This window comes from Clupea harengus, chromosome 16 (genome assembly GCF_900700415.2).
Source record: "Clupea harengus chromosome 16, Ch_v2.0.2, whole genome shotgun sequence".
NCBI classification, from domain to species: Eukaryota; Metazoa; Chordata; class Actinopteri; order Clupeiformes; family Clupeidae; genus Clupea; species Clupea harengus.
The window spans coordinates 21,635,337-21,655,247 of NC_045167.1; the positions used below are offsets into that span (position 1 = coordinate 21,635,337).

Consider the following 19,911-nt stretch of genomic DNA (forward strand, 5'->3'; position numbering starts at 1 on the left):
CTGCACGTCAGCGGCACAGGGTATTGGTCGCTATCAGCTGGGACTGAGTGGCAGCTGATCTCGGCAGCACCCTGTGTGACTGAGCAGCCCCTATTTAGGGACCACACTGCTCACCTCAAATCTGAGGAGGGGCCTAGAAAAGGTGGCCTAAAAAATGCCCACTCAACTCACACCTGGACAGGATACCGCACCTGTCGGGTCATTCCACTTCTGCGTTCGAAACAGAAGAAAAAAAACCCAAAACCTAAAACTGGCAACATGGAACGTAAGAACTCTCCTGGACTCCTATGGCAGGACCGAAAGACCTCACAGAAGAACAGCACTGATTGCGGCTGAGCTGAGGCGTTACAACATCGACATCGCCGCACTTAGCGAGACCAGGCTCCTTGATGAAGGGTCGCTAAAAGAGAAAGGGTCCGGTTACACCTTCTTCTGGAAAGGCTATCCCCCAGGTGGACAACATCTGCACGGTGTGGGACTGGCCATCAAGAACACACTGCTACCAAGACTCACTGAAACACCTGTGGGCATCAGTGAAAGACTGATGACCCTCCGTATCCCCCTGGCGAAGAACCGCTTTGCTACACTTCTTAGTGTGTATGCGCCAACACTGCCATCCCACACTGAGGTTAAAAACTCATTCTATCAGTCACTGGATGAGGCTCTCCACCGGATCCCCAAGACCGACAAGATCTTCCTCCTTGGGGACTTCAATGCTTGTGTGGGGCAGAGTGACAGGATATGGAAAGGAGTGCTTGGCAGGCATGGTATTGATCAGGCCAACTCAAATGGCATGAGATTACTTACCCTCTGCTCTGAGCACAACCTGACCATAACCAACACCATCTTCCAGCAAAAGACCAAATACAAAACATCATGGATGCACCCACGCTCTAAACATTGGCACCTGATTGACCATGTCATCGTGAGACGTTGTGACATCAAAGATGCTCTCATGTGCCGGGCCATGAGTGGTGCAGAATGCTGGACAGACCACCGGATGATCATGGCCAAAGTCCACATGAGCGTACGCCCCCCATACGGAAACGTGGGGCCAGTGGGAGACCGCAGATGGGCTCAGAGTCCTAAAAGACCAGAGCAGTGTACTGGAGAGGTGGGCTGAACATTTCTCTGAAGCAGACTCTGAAGCAGACCACACCATCCTGGATCAACTGCCTGAACTTCCACCGATTGACAACCTTAACCAACCCCCGACCTTCCTGGAGGTTCTGTCAGCCGTCCGCTCTCTGAAGAACAACAACAACAACAAGTCTCCTGGCATGGACAACATCCATGCGGAACTGCTTAAACAGGGTGGTTACCTCTGTACAAGAGCGCTACATCAACACATCACTAAAGTATGGGCTGATGAAAACATTCCACAGCAATGGAGGGATGCCAAAATTGTCACCATATATAAGAACAAAGGTGACAAGACCATCTGTGGTAACCACAGGGGTATATCACTCCTTGCTGTTGCTGGTAAGGTCCTGGCCAAGGTGTTGCTGCAGAAGCTACTCAACAACATCACAGTCATTGCTCCCAGAATCACAGTGTGGCTTTAGAAAGAACAGGAGTACAGTCGACATGGTCTTCACAGCCCGGCAACTTCAGGAAAAGTGCAGGGAGCAACATCAAGACCTGTTTATGGCTTTTGTCGACCTCTCCAAAGCCTTTGACACTGTGCAGAGAGACCTACTGTGGGACATCCTGCTCCGGTTTGGATGCCCTAGCAAGTTTGTCAACATCCTCCGACAGTTTCATGATGATATGAATGCTAGGGTGACAATAGGAGGACAAGAGTCTGCCTCCTTCCCTGTGTGCACAGGGGTCAGGCAGGGGTGTGTACTAGCACCAGTGCTCTTTAACATCTTCCTCCTATGCGTCACCCAGCTTCTCCATAAGGAAATTGAGGAGAACAGCGGGGTGACAGTAGTCTATAGGCTAGATCGCAACCTCTTTAACATCAGGAGGCTGCAAGCAACCACCAAGCTGCACAGAGTGAGGGTCCTTGAGCTGCAGTATGCAGATGACTGCGCTCTTGTGGCTCACACTCCACAAGACCTCCAGGCTGTCCTGGATGCAGCTGTGAAGGCTTACAGCAGGATGGGGCTGACCATCAACATCACCAAAACAGAGGTAGTCTGTCAGTGGAGCACCAAAATCCCACCCACGCCACCCATCTTCAACATCACTGATAAGAATCTGTCTGTAGTACCATCATTCAAATACCTGGGGAGTATCCTCTCTGAGGACAATAACATCGACAATGAGGTCCAGAACAGAATCAAACAAGCATCAGCTGCCTTTGGGAGACTCAGGCGCCGGGTCTTTCAAAACAAGAACTTATATCACTATACAAAAATCTCTGTGTATCAAGCAGTTTGCATCACCACCCTCCTCTACAGTTGTGAAGCATGGGTCACTTACAGCCGCCATGTGAAGTCCCTGTAGCATTTTCACATCCGCTGTCTCCAGCGAATGCTAGGAATCACTTGGCGTGACCGAGTGCCACACACAGAGATCCTCAGGAGAGCAGGCTGTAGGAGCATTGAGGCCACCATCACCCACTACCAGCTACGATGGCTGGGGCACGTTATAAGGATGCCCCTCAACCGGCTGCCTCACAAAGTGCTGTTTGGCCAGCTCGCCCAAGGCCAACGCTCTGCTGGAGGGCAGAAGAAGCGCTATAAAGACCAGATAAAAACAGCGCTAAAGAAGTGCAAAATCAGACCTGGGGACCTGGAGGGCTTGGCTGCTGACCGTAACACCTGGCGGCAGATGGGACCGAAGCACTGGAGGACAGGACAGCCAGGAGACAGGAAAGGCAAGAAAGAAGCCATACAAGAAAAACCACCAAGGTTGCCAGTACCACTACTACATACGCATGTCCCACCTGCGACAAGACCTGTGGATCCAGGATAGGACTATACAGCCACCAGAAAACTCACCGTTGAGTCAGAAGTGGACGTCATCATCGGCCTCGATGGACAACTACAAGCAAGCAAGTATGTGTGTGTGTATGTAGGCCTATGTGTGTGTGTGTGTGTGTGTATGTGTGTGTGTGTGTAAGCCTATGTGTGTGTGTGTGTGTGATCAGTGTTTTACAGTACACTGTGGGGGCTGCCAATGAACTGCTGCAAAGCTAGTCTCATACATAAAACCATGAGGATTGACGAAGTTGCTTTGTGTATATACAGTGGTGTGCTCCTCATCTGGGATTAGCTACCCCCACCCCCACCCCCCACCCCCTCCAGTCAATCAATTATCCACAAGACACCAAGAAATCCAATTGTGTAAACTCTTCAGGAAGTTATTTCCTTATGCCAATAAAAGAAGGCCACATCATACAGAAAGAGGCTGCAAGTTTAGTATTCTGTTACTGATATAACAGATAGAGAGGAAGACTGTGGTGGAGAAATTCTCGGTTCAGGTCCACAGTTCAAATTAGAATTCAAAAACATCACTTCATACTTCCTGAAACATGGAACAAGGATGCTGTTAATGATGTCTCGACGAGTTGAAAACACCCACAGGGAATTTGAAACTGCTTGCGTGTGAGGTCTTTGAATACCACCCCGAACAACCTCCCTGCCTCTTTGAGTCATCACACACAAGTTTCACTTCCAGTCCTTGAAACGAACTCCGTCGGCCTCCACCTCCCTCCACCTGGTGACCTCCTGGCTCAGGTTAATCTGCTGTCATCCGCCATGCTGCTTCAGCAGGCTGTTTTGACACCGTGTGGCCTTGTCTGTCCACCCAGACCCACCCCAGGCTGCCAAAGCTTGTCGCCAGGGGTCCGGTGACGAATGACCAGGACACTGCGTCATTCTACCGGTCCACTGTTGCCATGACAGCAAGTGACCCCCGGCTGTGAGAAAGTTGAGCGGAATGGCGTGAACTGGGGGGCTCAGAGAAGTAAATGGTGATTGATTCTATCCCCTGTCCTGGATGAGAAAGGAGCACATAGGCTTTTGTCAGAAGGTCAAGGAGATGAAGACACATGAGACTAGAGAGGAAGAGGAAGAGGAGGAGATGAGGAGGAAAAGAGATATCCTAGTCAGAGGTGTGAGATGGGGATACAGGGGCAAGAGAATGAAAACAAAGAAAGTACCAATAGAAACTAGCCATAAAATAACCTACAATGACAGTTTTGTTTTTCTTGAGAGCAGATTTGCAGCAGTTCTTTGGTAATGGTTCAGATGAAGAAGCAGTTGAAAGTGATTCTGATTCAATGCACTTTTTGTCAAATTCAGCAAATTGCTCCTTTATCTGTCCGTTCTGTGTGTGCTAAAAAAAAGTTTTTTTGGTATATAAATGGGAAATCATTTGAATTATTCATGCGTGTGTTTACCTCAGCCACAATTAACATTGTTGATCAACTATTGTTACTCAGTTTTACCAGGTAGACTCTTGCCTGAACCAATGGGTGGAGTGTATTGTGTGACAGGTAGGATAGCTTGTAAAATCATGCCAGGGATTATCTCTGCAAGTGGATGGCTACTGGTCATATGTTTGTGAAAGTGTTAGTACTTGAGCACTGTACTGTACATCAGTGTGTTGTGAGAGAGATCATGTGTGTGTGTGTGAGTGTGTGTTTGTCTGTGTATGTGTGTGTGTGTGTGTCTGTCTGTGTGTGTTTGTGTGTGTGTGTCGTCTGTCTGTCTGTGCATGTGTGTGTTTGTGTGTGTGTGTGTGTGTGTGTGTGTGTGTGTGTGTGTGTGTCTGTCTGTGTGTGTGTGTGTATGTGTGTGTGTGTGTGTGTGTGTGTGTATGTGTGTGTGTGTGTGTGTGTAAGCAGAATGGAAGCCAAAATAAATTCCAAGATCCTCACACTTTGTTTACATCTAAGTTTTCATCCGGCATTGCTGGGCAGTCCTGAAACGTTCCTAGCTGGGATTACTAACGTGCCCTTGACATAATCTCATTCCCGCCAGCTGTGGCCCCCACTGCGTCTTAGAGCTTCATCCGAGCTCCATGACATCATCCCAGTTGTGCCGCACAGTTGAAGGAATTCTATTTTTTTCATTGTGTCAACAGTCCGCGGTATGTCATTACTTGAAGCGCGTCTCGCTTCTTTAAACATCTCCATGTGGTCATTAAAAGCCTATCATGATCGTGCTGGATAAAACCAGTCACTGGCTCATTTAATCCCCCAGGCTCGTCTCCCCGAACACAACACGAATCAGTGCACCATCTCAGCTGATAGAACACAACGCACGTTAAATATTATTTTCATTCGGATTTTCAAGTTCATTATCACAATGACATCAACATGGACAAGCTTGCTGTCAACCATCCAAAACTGTCTATTTTCATGTTTGTGCTTCTAATTTATATGTGAGCGACATTTTGTTTTGGTTGTCATGCATGCAATATGTGCTATTTTAATTTGTTGTGTAATGGCTAGAGTATGTCTTGTGTGTTGATGTGTGCCTCGTCTCCCCTCTCCTCTCCTCTCAGTCACGTGACCCAGAGTAACTCTCTGGAGGAGGTGCCTCTGGATGGAGGTCAGCTGGTCGCCCCCACCCCGCGGCGGGTGGAGATGAGGAGGGACCCAGTGCTTGGCTTTGGCTTCGTGGCCGGCAGTGAGAAACCCGTGGTGGTCCGCTCCGTCACTCCAGGTGAGCGCACCCAAACACACCGGTTTGGCTCGAAACACACAGACACTCACACACATGACATATATAGTGTGTACTGAATAATACACCCACATAGACCCATCCACATATGCACAGATCTATACCACATAACATATTAAGATGTGCAAATGCTCCTTAAGATAATCCAATCCAGTACGAGATGCAGGTCCAATGATTTTTTAATCATTCTGATGGTGTCATTCACACAATGTGAACAAGGCATTGGGGCGACAGTGGTACAGGAGGTAGAGAAGTCGTTTAGTAATCAGAAGGTTACTAGTTCGATTCCTCACTGTCGAAGCGTCCTTGAGCAAGACACTGAACCCCTAATTGCTCCTGATTTGCGGTGTGCCATCAGTGTAGATGTAAAATGTATATACATCCTTATAAGTCGCTTTGGATAAAAGCGTCTGCTAAATGACTAAATGTAAATGTAAATGCTTTGGATATCAGATTGAGAGGAAAGAGGACATAATAACGGTAGACTTGCAGTTAAAGACATTAAAGCCTTGCGTCTGCTGACAGTGTTTCTCCGGCAAACCATGTTTATGAATTTCAACTGGTGCTAATGGGGATAAAACCATTTTGTGGCGGTGCTAACGAGCGCGGGGATTTGGATGTCTCGGGCGGCACTAATGCCGGTGACCTCCTGTTCCTTGTGATTAACGGGGGGTTTATGTTTCAGAGGAGAGTGAAAACGGAACTATAATAGTAATAATGTTCTACGGTGGGATTCAGACCACACTCTTGTGATTGGTGACGTCCTGTCTCAATCTTCAGGCCTGCTTCTCTCTCTTGTCTTACACCATAGGGACCATCAAGTGAAGCAGCAGTGTCTCTTCAATCTGTTTTGGATGATCAATCTTATGCTTACATCTGAGTGGTGGACCAGACAGTTTGACCACGTTAGAGCAGTTTCACCATGAAAGATTGAATTAGACCAGCATCACCGCCCTTAAATAAATGAACAAAGCCACATGTACTTAGAGTAAGTGCCCGTTGCTATGCATGGTACTATAAAAGCACTTCTGATGTCTGTGTGTCAGTGAACATCCAGAGAATCTCTGAATGGCTTCCAGGTGTGGTAGAGAGAGAGAGAGAGGGAAAGAGAGAGAGAGAGAGAGATAGAGAGAGAGAGGGAGGGAGAGAGAGAGAGAGAGAGAGTCTATCCCTTTCTCCAGCCACCCTCTGTGGTCATCTACAGTATCAGAGTGTTTGCATTAGCTGTAGAGTCAGTCTTGTTCTCCCTCCCTCAGTCTTCCTCCCTTCCTTCCTCACACCATCATCCGTCCTCTCCGTCAGGATTACACTATCGCCAGCAAACAGACTTCCCGGGAAATAATCATTAGAGCGCAACTAAATCCACACGGGCGCCAAGAACAAAAATCATCTTCATCTGTCTTCTGCTCACACAATGAGGGGCCGCGAGAGAGAGCCCATCAGCGGCGGCTCCTCCTTCCGTTCGATCTGCCTTTCTTTGCTCTCACTCATTCTGTCGCCCCTCTCTCCCCATTCTATCGCTCTCTTTCATTCCTCTATTCTATCACTCTCTTTCATGTCTCCATTCTACGGCTCGCTCTTTTCTCAATGTCTTTCTGTCTGTGTCTTTTCTGGTATTTCTCTCTTGCTTTGGCTTCATCTCCTCTCTCTCTCTCTCTCTCTCTCTCTCTCTCTCTCTCTCTCTCTCTCCCCCCCCCCCCTCTCTCTCTGCCCCCCCTCTCTCTCTGTCTCTCCCAATATATCATTCTTTTCCTCTCACTGACTTAAGTGGGTAGTAATTAAGGCCAAATTAATTTCCCTCACATTCACCACACACCTGCTAATCTTTCATTCAAGACAATGAGCTGTGTATATCTGTGAGAGTGGCCCGAGTCGGCCACCCCATGATGTGGGATGTGGGCTGTGGAATGGGGTTGCAGGTGTTGCGGCGATACAGCGTCTCACTACACCTTTTTTTTAAATCAGAAGACCGGAGACGTAGATGTAGGAATCTGAAGTTTTATTGTAATCGATAAGCTACAATAAGGGGATACCCATGGATCATCTCATTGTGTGAACGTTCTGCATGCCTTTTTAAGGCCCATATCTTCATGTGGTCTGTTCTGTTTGGCTGTTTGCCAAAGTCAATCAGCATTAACTATGCCTTCTTCTCTAAATCCCCTGGGTCCCCCTGTGTGTGTGTGGATCCCCTGAGACCCCCTCCTCAACGGGGGTTTCTTGGAATGTGCCTGTGTCGTGTCTTTTAGTGCTGACTTTAACGTCAGTAACTCATGTCAATAGCCAAGTTACTGCGTCCCGCCTGGTCTGCCTTCGAAAAGTGAGACTTTCATACTGATGAGTTAATCCATGTTCATCAAAACATAAAAAATATCCCACACAGGTAAGAAACACACACGGCGCAGGAGACAGTGGCTTTCTTAAAAAAAGTTATATTTATTCACACCAGGGTAATTCAAAACCCTAAAACATATAAACCCAACCTGAACAAAACTAAAGCCCTAAAACAGACAAGGTACAACTATGTGCTCACAGGTTTGATCTAGTACCTTCTCCCAGTTTCCTTCCAGCATGTTCAGTCTGTCCTTCCCTCACTAGACAATGAGGTGCACCTTTTATCAGGCCGCCCATTGGGCTAAATTGGTCCAATTAAAGTTAATTGGACCCCTCCACAGGGGTGGGGGAACCTGGACCCAACCATTCAGGTAGGGGAGTCCAGTCCTTCTTCCCCCTTAGGGCCACAGTGAGAAGGGGGAGGGATTTCACCTTCTCACAATATCTGAGCCAATTTTGTGTGTGTGTGTGTGTGTGTGTGTGTGTGTGTGTGTGTGTGTTTGTTTGTTTATATGATTACAGGAGGTCCTTCTGAGGGAAAACTCGTTCCAGGGGATGAGATCATTATGATCAACGACGAGCCAGTGGCCTCTGCTCCCAGGGAGAGAGTCATCGACCTCGTCAGGTACTCTGCCCCCGCGTCACTTTTATCCTCTCATCCTCTTGTCCTCTCATCCTCTCATCCAACCATCCTCTCATCCTCTCATCCAACCATCCTCTCATCCTCATCAGGTACTCTGCCCCCGCGTCACTCTTATCCTCTCACCCTCTTGTCCTCTCATCCTCTCATCCAACCATCCTCTCATCCTCATCAGGTAATCTGCCCCCGCGTCACTCTCAGGCCCTCCATTCATCCAACCATCCATTCATCCTCTCATCCTCTCATCCTTTCATCCTCTCATCCTTTCATCCAACCATCCTATCATCCTCTCATCCAACCATCCTCTCATCCTTCCATCCTCTCATCCTCTCATCCAACCATCCTCTCATCCTGTGATCCATTGGGATGAGTTTACAGTGTGTGAGCCATATGGAGGAGTGTGTGTGGGAACATTGGGGAGTTCAAGGCCTGGTTGAGGGGGCTCTCCAGCAGAGCCATGCACTCTGCAGGGTTAGCTCTGTGTGTGTGTGTGTGCCTGTGTGTGAGTGTGTGTGTGTGTGTGCCTGTGTGTGTGTGTGTGTGTGTGTGTGTGTGTTTGTGCCTGTGTGTGTGTGTGTGTGTGTGTGTGGTGTGTGTGTGTGTGTGTGTGTGTGTCTGTGTCTGTGTGTCTGTGTGTCTGTGTGTGTCTGTGTTGTCAGCAGTGGTGTAAAGTAACGAATTACATTTACTCATGTTACTGTAATTGAGTAGTTTTTTTGTGTACTTTGTAATTTTTAAGTAGTTTTTGAAATCGGTAATTTTACTTTTACTTAAGTAGATTTTGACTAAAGTATTGTACTTCGCTACATTGGAAATTACATCCGTTACTGAGTAAAAAAAAAACATAGTTCAAGGCGCGAATCGCGCACGACAATTCACACTGCAGTGGTGGATGCTGCTGCATAGAGTGGATGATGGAGTCGATGCAAGGCGCCGGTGCCGAGTCACGAGAGATAGAGATGGAGGAAGATGATAGTGCGGACTACCAACAAGCTGCGGACGACCAACAAGCTGAAGCACTGAACTTTCCGCCAGTTGAAATTAAAGAAGATGACGAAAACCCGTGGCCACATCTCAGCAAGCAGTTTTCCTTCCAACGTAAAAGAGGCAAAAGCTATATAATGCTGTGTAAGCTGTGCCTAACCCGCCAGTCAGAACTTTCTGCTTATAAAAAATCATCTTCAAATCTGCGCAAGCATGTGTTGGTAAGTACAGTATCTGTCCCTTTCCATTAGTAGTCCAGACAGCGTCTTTGTCGTTTAGTTAGCTTTGCTCCATTAAGCAAAATATGCGTTTCATAGCCTAATTTTGGCTAGCACTTGCAACCGCCCTGAGTATGCTAACGTCGACAGCCGTCATCCAATAGACTAATAATAATTCCATTCCTTTCTTCCATTCGTTTCAGGTCATAGCATTATTATGTTCAGTCTCTCATATTGTGTTAAAAACTGCAAAATCAGTCATCAGCAATGAAATACACCACATAAACTGATATTAGACTAATCATTTGGCTGCCTCCCATGCCTTGAAACAGGAATGTGGAACAGGAATGTGAATACGCACACCATTGTTGTCAGACAGTTGGACAAGTCAATGTGTATGTCGTTATTTGGAATTTTTCTCGATGTTTAGTCAGATATTGATAACGATAAGTGGTGGCTTTGCAACGTGCACGTCTTTCATGTTCATGCTCAGGGGTCTCGGTTAGCAAGAATTGAGGATTATAGAAATAGAAAATAATGCTATAATTCTGTATATATACTGTAGGTCTGTCATCTCAAGTAACTATTTATAGCTATTTCTGTGTTATGATGCACTCTTGATGGCAGCTCAATACAACCAATGTTGTTTGTCATTCTACAGGTCTAGTCTATGTCAGACAACACCTTGACCGGATGTTGGAGGCTGGAGCAAGTTGGACAACATTCATCAGATGAAGATGATTTATTTTCCTCAATGAAGTCCAAAAGGTCAGAAGGTACAGGGGAGTTAGAATGGTACCTAGCCTGTGTCTCAGTCAATATGGATCTGCTGGACGCCTTCCACAATATCAAAAAACTGCCCCTGAAACTCAATACTGGCCTACCTGCCTCGGCCGCCTGCGAGCGACTCTTCAGCTGTGCTGGATTGCTGCTCACTGCAAAGCGAGCCCGGATGAACTCTACTCACCTTGAAAATCAGCTGCTGCTCAAACTCAACAAGAAGTTTGTAGACTAATGCTCTAAAGGTGGACACAAGTAAAGTAACAAAGTTTACAGTGGGGCAGCGGCAGCAGCATTTTAACTTTTTATTTTAGCTGTCATGTGGTTCATGTCTTGATATGTCCTCCCAAAAGTTCTTAAATGTTGTGTTGACATGTTTAATGTTTAATGTTTGACATGTTTAATGTCATTGCACTTATATTTCTAAAGATTCTCCTTTAAATAAAAATAACTAGTTTTTGTATTGGATTTATGACCCCTTGTCCTTTTTTGCACTATATAGGAGCGGCCCCCATCAAGTTGTTGAAAGTAACTAAGTAACTTTTACTTTAAGTACTTTTTAAATGAACTACTTTTTACTTTTACTTGAGTAGATTTTTAGATGGGTAATTTTACTTGTACTTAAGTAAAATTTCATCAAAGTAATTGTACTTTTACTTGAGTACAACATTTAGGTACTTTTTACACCTCTGGTTGTCAGAGTCCAGTTTTCAGCACCCCATGCTGTGCACTTTCTCTTTGTTTGCTCTGGACTTGTGGGTGTCTTCAGAGATTCTGGCTTTTTCCGACTGACCACTGAGGCCACTCAAGGGATCAGTACAGACACCACAGGATCAGTACAGACACCACAGACACCACAGGATCAGTACAGACACCACAGACACCACAGGATGAGTACAGACACCACAGGATGAGTACAGACACCACAGGACCAGTACAGACACCACAGACACCACAGGATCAGTACAGACACCACAGACACCACAGGATCAGTACAGACACCACAGGATGAGTACAGACACCACAGGATCAGTACAGACACCACAGGATGAGTACAGACACCACAGGATGAGTACAGACACCACAGGACCAGTACAGACACCACAGGATGAGTACAGACACCACAGACACCACAGGATGAGTACAGACACCACAGGACCAGTACAGACACCACAGGATGAGTACAGACACCACAGGACCAGTACAGACACCACAGGACCAGTACAGACACCACAGACACCACAGGATCAGTACAGACACCACAGGATGAGTACAGACACCACAGGATCAGTACAGACACCACAGGACCAGTACAGACACCACAGACACCACAGGATCAGTACAGACACCACAGGATGAGTACAGACACCACAGGATCAGTACAGACACCACAGGATGAGTACAGACACTACAGACACCACAGGATCAGTACAGACACCACAGACACCACAGGATGAGTACAGACACCACAGGATCAGTACAGACACCACAGAATCACTACAGACACCACAGGATCAGTACAGACACCACAGACACCACAGGATCAGTACAGACACCACAGGATCACCACAGACACCACAGGATCAGTACAGACACCACAGGATCACCACAGACACCACAGGATCAGTACAGACACCACATGATCAGTACAGACACCACAGGATCAATACAGACACCACATGATGAGTACAGACACCACAGACACCACAGGATGAGTACAGACACCACAGGATCAGTACAGACACCACAGGATCAGCACAGGATCAGTACAGACACCACTGGATCAGTACAGGATCAGTACAGACACTACAGGATGAGTACAGACACCACAGGATCAGTACAGACACCACAGGATCAGTACAGACACCACAGGATGAGTACAGACACCACAGGATCAGTACAGACACCACAGGATCAGTACAGACACCACAGGATCAGTACAGACACCACAGGATCAGTAGAGACATCAGTACAGACACCAGACGGCCAGTATGTGTTCTGGTGCTGCTGCCACCTCATCGATGTGGGTGTTACACATTAGTGATGGCAACACATGAGTGGCGGGCGGTGTCGAGGAGTAAATCCACTCAAGGGATCAGTACAGACACCACAGACTTCACTCGACACAAAAGGCCAGATCCACTGAAGGCCTCCGTGTGAATGATGATGGCTTGGAGTGAAAGGACCTAGCCTGTTAGGGATTCAGACACAATTGGCTCTCCGAAGCCAGTTGATGTATTTAGTATTTTTTTCTCTAAAATGGCATATTGCACATGACTCAGTGGTTATGCAACAGATTAGTAGTCACCTTCTAACCATCTACGTACCACGTCAGCCATCACGGAATCTTTCTGACTCGTTGGAGCCAGTAACCAAAGGGGATTGAATAAATAAATGATAAAATGTAGCACGTCTCTCGACACCGCCCGCCACTCATGTGTTGCCATCACTAATGTGTAACACCCACATTGATGAGATGGCAGCAGCACCAGAACACATACTGGCCGTCTGGCAGGAAGGTGAACACATTCCGGTTGGAGCTATGTGGGCTGAATGGGCCTGATTGGTCCCAGCAGATCTGAAGTCTGGGGTTGCTCTTTGTTGCTTGGAAAACCAGGAAGCACTTTTAATGCACTCAGATGTGGAGTTAATGTGAACAGCAAACTTCATCATTTATCGAGTGAGATCCCGTCCTGTCTGTGCGGTGTTTGCTGCTTATGAGAAAGAGTTGAAAACTGGAAGTAAACAAATGTGGACTGGCTGGAGGTGATCTCTCCTGGACGTACAGCCGTGTAGTAATTACACTGGCTGGAGGGGATCTCTCCTGGACGTACAGCCGTGTAGTAATTACACTGGCTAATAAAACAACAATAAGCAGCAGACTGCCGGAGAGCAGGGAGAGGAAAAATGACTCCTGAGACTGATACTGCTTCCTATGGGCTGCTGACATTTCAGCACATTGGTAAAGATGTCAGATTTGGGTTTGAGGCCGAGGACTTATTTTGCTGTGTCATGCCAGTGTGTGTGTGTGTGTGTGTGTGTGTGTGTGTGTGTGTGTGTGTGAAACAGAACAAAGAGAGAAAGAGATTTGTTCCTGTGTTCTCGCCACACTGTACACTCCAGTGGCTCCACTAAGTTTCCCAAGAAGAAGAAGGAATAATATGTGTTTGATCACAGTGGCTGTAATCTGCATCCCCCGTCTTGATGGTCTTATGTCAATTATGAGAAATATCTCTCTTCCCTTCCCTTCATCATACTCTGTATATTTGTGTTTCTGTGCACACGTGTGTCTGTGTGTGTGAATCTGCGTGTATGTATGTGCAGGCATACTTGAGATGTTACATATACTGTACATTCATCCCATTCATTTAACCTCGTCATACATTGATGAAATCCACATGCATTAATACATTATAACTGATCCCTGTGCCTCAGCGGCCTTATGTTCATAGGAGGTCTGTCCTCTGTCTTTAGATACATAGAAAACCTTTTCCAAAAGTGCGTGAAAATCACACTGTGTTCATGTGTTCATGTATTTATGTGTTTATGTGTTTATGTGTTCATGTGTTTCATGCCCTCTGCCCTCCTACTACAGGAACTGCAAGGAGTCCATCATGTTGACGGTAGTGCAGCCGTATCCGGTGAGTCCGGTGCCTTCCACACACACACCTACCGTCAGCGGCGTTAATAAACATCTGCTCCACTTCAGCTCTGACCACTGTCTGTCATCTCAGGATTGGCCTTGGGGCCGTTCCAACGGGGCTTGGCCAAGCAGAGACTCTTGTCCGCGTGTGCCTATGTAAATGACTGATTTCATTAACATTCATTTGCACTGCTTATGCAGTTCCCCCCCCCCCCCCAAGCCTCGGGGGGTTCGAATGTCAGCGAATGCCACAGGCCTCCGGAGAGACTAACATAGAGAGATAGCGGTAGGAAAACAGAGAATTCACCAAGACGTTTGTTGGCCCCAAGTTATGCGTGTCGCCGTAGCGATAAACAAATGATGCTGACATGACTCTTAAAAGTTCACAGGCCTGTCAGTTGACCTCAAATAAATTCAGTCATAAATAAACAGGGACAGCGTGGGCAGCAGAAAGGTTATACGCTCTCGCAAGGTTTTTTATTTTTTTATTAACATTAACATGAGAAAGTGCTGGCCAGACTGCATACACAATTCCTATTAGAGACTTTGCATGGTGTCTGTTTAAGGCGCAGAAGACACCCTGCTGCATGCCTAGAATGATTAACTGTTCGTTTAAATTCTAATCTTCTCTCCTGTCCCCCCACTCAGTGTCCCAAATCAGCATTTATCAGTGCAGCCAAAAAAGCCAAATTGAAATCCAACCCAGTCAAAGTGCGTTTCGCCGAAGAGGTCATCATAAACGGCCAAGTTCCGGTAGGTTCCCCGCATGAATTTCTTTCACTATAGTAGGAATGCCACGGGAATGGAAATGTGATTTATTTTTTGTTAACTCTATTTTCATGGTCGATAGGTTGTAAAATGTGTGTGTGTGTGTGTGTGTACATGCGTGTGTGTGCGTGCACGTGTGTTTATATGCCTGTCGACCTGTTTATATTTGTGTGTGCATGACCGCACACGCGTGAGCTTGTGCAATAATTCTCTGGTCCCCTCCAGGATGCAGTAAAGGACAACTCTCTCCTCTTCATGCCCAACGTTCTGAAGGTTTACCTGGAGAACGGACAGACAAAGTCCTTTCGCTTTGATACAAGCACCTCCGTCAAGGTGAACTTCACACTCTCGTGTCAAACACACACCATAGCATGTTCTTCTGCTTTCACATAATGCAGCTCGTTAGGAGAAACCAGAAGACTGTGCTTACCAAGTCTTTCTTTGACCAACGTGGCATGATTTATAATGACATACAGTAATACTCATTCTTCCTCCCTCGTCATCGTGATGAATCTCCCCGTCAAGCTATTATTCCTGCGCTGAGATCAGCCTATTCTAATGGGGAAAGATGTGACATGAATCACCAATGAGACTGCGCACTTTTCATTAGCTCTCTAAACACCATCAGAGCTTGTCACATCGACACAAAGCAAGAATCAGATGATTGATTTCATTTATCAATCTCTGCTCCGCTTTTGTTTCACCGTTTTTGTTTTGTGTGCTCTTGTATGCTGGAAGCAGTACTAGCATTGTCGTCTCTCACTCTCTCACTCTCTCTCTCTCTCTCTCTCTCTCTCTCTCTCCCTCTCTCTCTCTCTAACTCTCTCTCTCACTCTCTCTCTCTCTCTCCCTCTCTCTCTGTCTCTCTCTCCCTCTCTCTCTGTCTCTCTCTCCCTCTCTCTCTGTCTCTCACTCTCTCTCTCTCTCGCTCTCTCTCTCTCTCCCTCTCTCTCTCCCTCTCTCTCTCTGTCTCTCTCTCCCTCTCTCTCTGTCTCTCCCTCTCTCTCTCTCTCTTTCTCTCTCTCTCTCTCTCTCTGTCTCTCTCTCTTTCTTTTCTCTTGCTGTTTGATGTGGTGTTTCAGGATGTGATCATGACGCTGCAGGAGAAGCTGTCCATCAAATGCATTGAGCACTTCTCCCTCACGCTGGAGCAGAGAGGAGAGCAGAGAGGGGAGCAGAGAGGGGAGCAGAGAGGAGAGCCGAGAGGAGAGGCATCCAGTAAGACGCTGCAGCTGCTGCACGAGCAGGAGATGCTCACTCAGGTGAGAAGGAGTGAGAGACGGAGAGAAGAAGAGAAGAGAGGAGGTGTGAAAGACAGAGAGAAGAAGAGAGGAGGTGTGAAAGAAAGGGAGTGATGGATTGGAGAGAGGGGATATGTTGTACTAACCACTGATCATTTACAACCATATTGTGATGATGGTAGGACAAAATAATATAAATGAAAAAGACAGAATGATGTAAGCACAAACATATTGTTGACCTGTGCTCAGGTCACTTCACAGACTTAGAGAGGCAACAACAGGGGATGAAGAGGGCTCATCAGCTTCTGCAGTGGCAACGCACTGGAGTCAGTGTAAACAAATCAATAAAACAGAACCTTTCTGGCGGGGTCATGAAGCCTAGTGGACTCAATGATGACGTGTTTTGCATAACATTGATTATATATTGCACACGTTACGCTGTTGCAAACAAAATATCAGCAGGAAGGAGAGCCAGTTGTCATAATATTTGACAATTCCTCTACTAGTCCCTCTTTTAAGACCACTGTGCTATGCAAGAATATAAAGCGCCAGACTGCACAAATTCAGCAGCTTGACACGCAGAACACAAGATCAATGTAATGAATGCCTCCCGCACACAGCTTTGACATTGGTGTCCAACAGCAAACATTTGACAGGCATCCAGTGCAAGCTGGCGATTGGCCTTTGTAGCCGTGAGGCACTCATTCAGTATGCAGCGGACGATGCCATCCCTGTGCGTGATTTATCAGACTTGCCATCGTCGTGGCGATAGCTTTCGATATTTAAATGAACGTGAAAGATCAGAGGGCGGAACTCTTAATATTCCCACGCCGCATCTGTCGCCTCAGCCACTGCTTGCCGAGAATTGCTGATGAGCTCTCTTAGTTGTGTGTGTGTGTGTGTGTGTGTGTGTGTGTGTGTGTGAATGAGTGTGTGAAGGACGGTGTTTTTTAATGAGAATTGTCTCGCTTTCGTTGTCATGAAATGCAAATGATGTGGGTGCAATGGACTGCTCCTGTTTCACTCAGTGGCCAAAGAAAAGCTCCGTCTTCAACTAATATCGTTCCAGCTCCTTCCTGCCGAGGCACTTTTGTTTGTGGTTACTGTGTTATCACTTTTGATGGTTCAGAATACATTTGGGAAGAAGGTAATGAGAAGCAGCATTGCCATATGTGCTACCCTTTTCACTGAGTGCCCGCCTCCCCTCCACCCACCTCGTGCCCCACTCCTTCTCCCCCCCCCCCCCTCTTCTCTCTCTCTCTCTCTCTCTCTGTTTGTCCTTCGGCCAGGTTACGCAGAGACCCGGGTCGCATAAGATGAAGTGTTTTTTCAGAATCAGCTTCGTCCCAAAGGATCCGGTTGACCTTCTCAGGAGAGATGCAGTAGCTTTTGAATACCTCTACGTGCAGGTAGGCTCAGAAGGTCTATGTCAGGTCTATGTTGTGGGTTTTATGTGTGTGTGTGTGTGTGTGTGTGTGTGTGTGTGTGTGTGTGTGTATGTGTGTGTGTTTGTGTGTGTTTGTGTGTTTTAAAGAGTGACATTTGAGACCATGCTTCAGTGTGAAACACAAAATGTGTGTGGTATGCCCATATCTCACATTGAAAAGATCTGATATGTACAAAAGTTTACACAGACTATTGGTGCTAGTCAAAGGAGCCACAGACTATTGGTGCTAGTCAAAGGAGCACACAGACTATTGGTGCTAGTCAAAGGAGCTCACAGACTATTGGTGCTAGTCAAAGGAGTACACAGACTATTGGTGCTAGTCAAAGGAGTACACAGACTATTGGTGCTAGTGAAAGGATTACACAGACTATTGGTGCTAGTCAAAGGATTACACAGACTATTGGTGCTAGTCTTGCAAGGTCAGAGGTTTGCACTATAACATAGGTGTGGAGATGATTTTGGTGTACAGTAGAGGGAACATCATTTTGAAGCAACATAATGAAGGTGAACAGAATCCTGAAGGTGAAGTTACTATTAAAGGCTATTATAATTCTCCTGTTTGTGTAATATGAAGTGGTTCTCTGGTTTTTGGATAGATATTAGGAGCAAAACTGGATGTGGCTCGCCTTGTCAGCAGTGCCACACTTCTTTAAGCTGTGCCCAGACATGCACTTTTCTATAGGAGGGCTGACAGTCACGTAACAGAATGATAGTTAGGGTTCCGGTTCCTTCAGGGCAAGGCATTGAGAGGTCAGAGGTCAGAGGGACAGATGTTCTGCTGACTTGATGGTGCTCCACGTGACAGCATGAGATGCATGCATACAGGTCATGGATGAACATGTTTGGTTAGTAACTCCTACTGTAAGTAACTCATCTCTCTCTCTCTCCCATTGCTCAGAGCTGTAATGATGTAGTTCTGGAGCGATTTGGCTCTGAGCTGAAGTATGATGCTGCCCTGCGCCTCGGCGCCCTGCAAATGTACATCCTCACCATGATGACCCGGCAGACCCAGAAGGTCTCTCTCAAGTACATCCAGTGAGTCGTCTCTCTCTCTCTCTCTTTCTCTCTGACTCCCTTCCTCCTTCTCTCTCTCTGGCTTCCTCCCTCCTTCTCTCCTTCTCCCACCCAGTGTTTTGTGACCTCTCCCTTTCTCTGTACATCCAGTGGGTCGTCTCTTAATCAAGCCTTATTCCACCACCACATCAAACACCCGTAGATGAAGTCTCAGGAATTTCCAGTTGAACATAGACTCCCTCAAAAACCCCTTTGCCCCTTTTTTTTAAATGTATTTTTCCTACATGAGGACTGCTCTGTGACCTCTGCCATCTCTCTCTGCCCCTTAGGAAAGAGTGGGGTTTAGCATTGTTTCTTCCTCCGTCGGTGATGTCCCACATGAAGGAGAAAAATATCAAGAAAGCTCTCACACACATCCTGAAGACTAATCAGAATCTAGTGCCTCCAGGGAAGAAGGTATGTATCATAGAGCTCCTTCCTCTTCCATACCGGCAGGAGAAATGTTGTGAAAGGGAGACCTCTACTGGCCTTATTAAGTTTTACCCCCTCAAAATAAAAGTTTCTCAGAACAGTTTGTATTTATGATATTCATGAAACTCAAAAAATGTATTCAGTTCCCTGGAAGGTGTCATATCACTACCCTGAGTTACTCATCTCAATGGCTTCCCTGTTCTGCTGAAAGAGTTGCTAAAAAATAGCGTTACTGTGTCCTGTGCGAATTAATAAGTTGTCTTTGTCTTTTTCTTGTGAAACTAATCAACTCCTGATTGTTTTGTATATTGTTTCAGATGACGGTGCTGCAGGCAAAGGTGCACTATCTGAAGTATCTCAGTGAAATGAGATTGTATGGTGGGAGAGTATTCAAGTCTATTCTCCTGGTAAGCACAGCTGTTTTTTGCTCTGTAAAATGTCTCACTATGTGTATCACTCCCTAACATTTCTCCTCTCAATCTCTTTCTTACACACCCTCACTTTACAGCAAGGTGAGAAACAGACGGATGTAACCCTGCTGGTTGGCCCAAGGTATGGCATCAGTCATGTCATCAACGTCAAGACCAATCTAGTGGCTCTTTTAGCGGACTTCAGTCACGTGAACCGCATTGAGATCCTCACAGAGGACGAGACCAATGTCCGGGTGGAACTGCACGTGCTGGATGTCAAGGTAATGTAGGAAGACATGTTGAAACAATGACAATCATTAGA

The 19,911-nt window shown here is 46.5% G+C and overlaps 1 protein-coding gene across 4 annotated transcripts in view; it reads left to right on the forward strand.

The window, feature by feature from the left end:
* Positions 1-19,911, forward strand: part of LOC105902824 (FERM and PDZ domain-containing protein 4) — a 77,902-nt gene that overhangs the window by 50,125 nt on the left and 7,866 nt on the right. For 3 of the 4 annotated variants that reach the window (XM_042710126.1, XM_031583292.2, XM_042710127.1), the window contains exons 3-13: positions 5,464-5,624; positions 8,496-8,598; positions 14,191-14,236; positions 14,887-14,991; positions 15,232-15,339; positions 16,089-16,268; positions 17,537-17,656; positions 18,593-18,729; positions 19,038-19,164; positions 19,497-19,586; positions 19,688-19,870. In XM_042710126.1, the coding sequence (XP_042566060.1) occupies positions 5,464-5,624; positions 8,496-8,598; positions 14,191-14,236; positions 14,887-14,991; positions 15,232-15,339; positions 16,089-16,268; positions 17,537-17,656; positions 18,593-18,729; positions 19,038-19,164; positions 19,497-19,586; positions 19,688-19,870 (1,360 nt within the window). The remainder of the gene's footprint in view (positions 1-5,463; positions 5,625-8,495; positions 8,599-14,190; positions 14,237-14,886; positions 14,992-15,231; positions 15,340-16,088; positions 16,269-17,536; positions 17,657-18,592; positions 18,730-19,037; positions 19,165-19,496; positions 19,587-19,687; positions 19,871-19,911) is intronic. The other variant, XM_042710128.1, reaches the window with a different exon arrangement.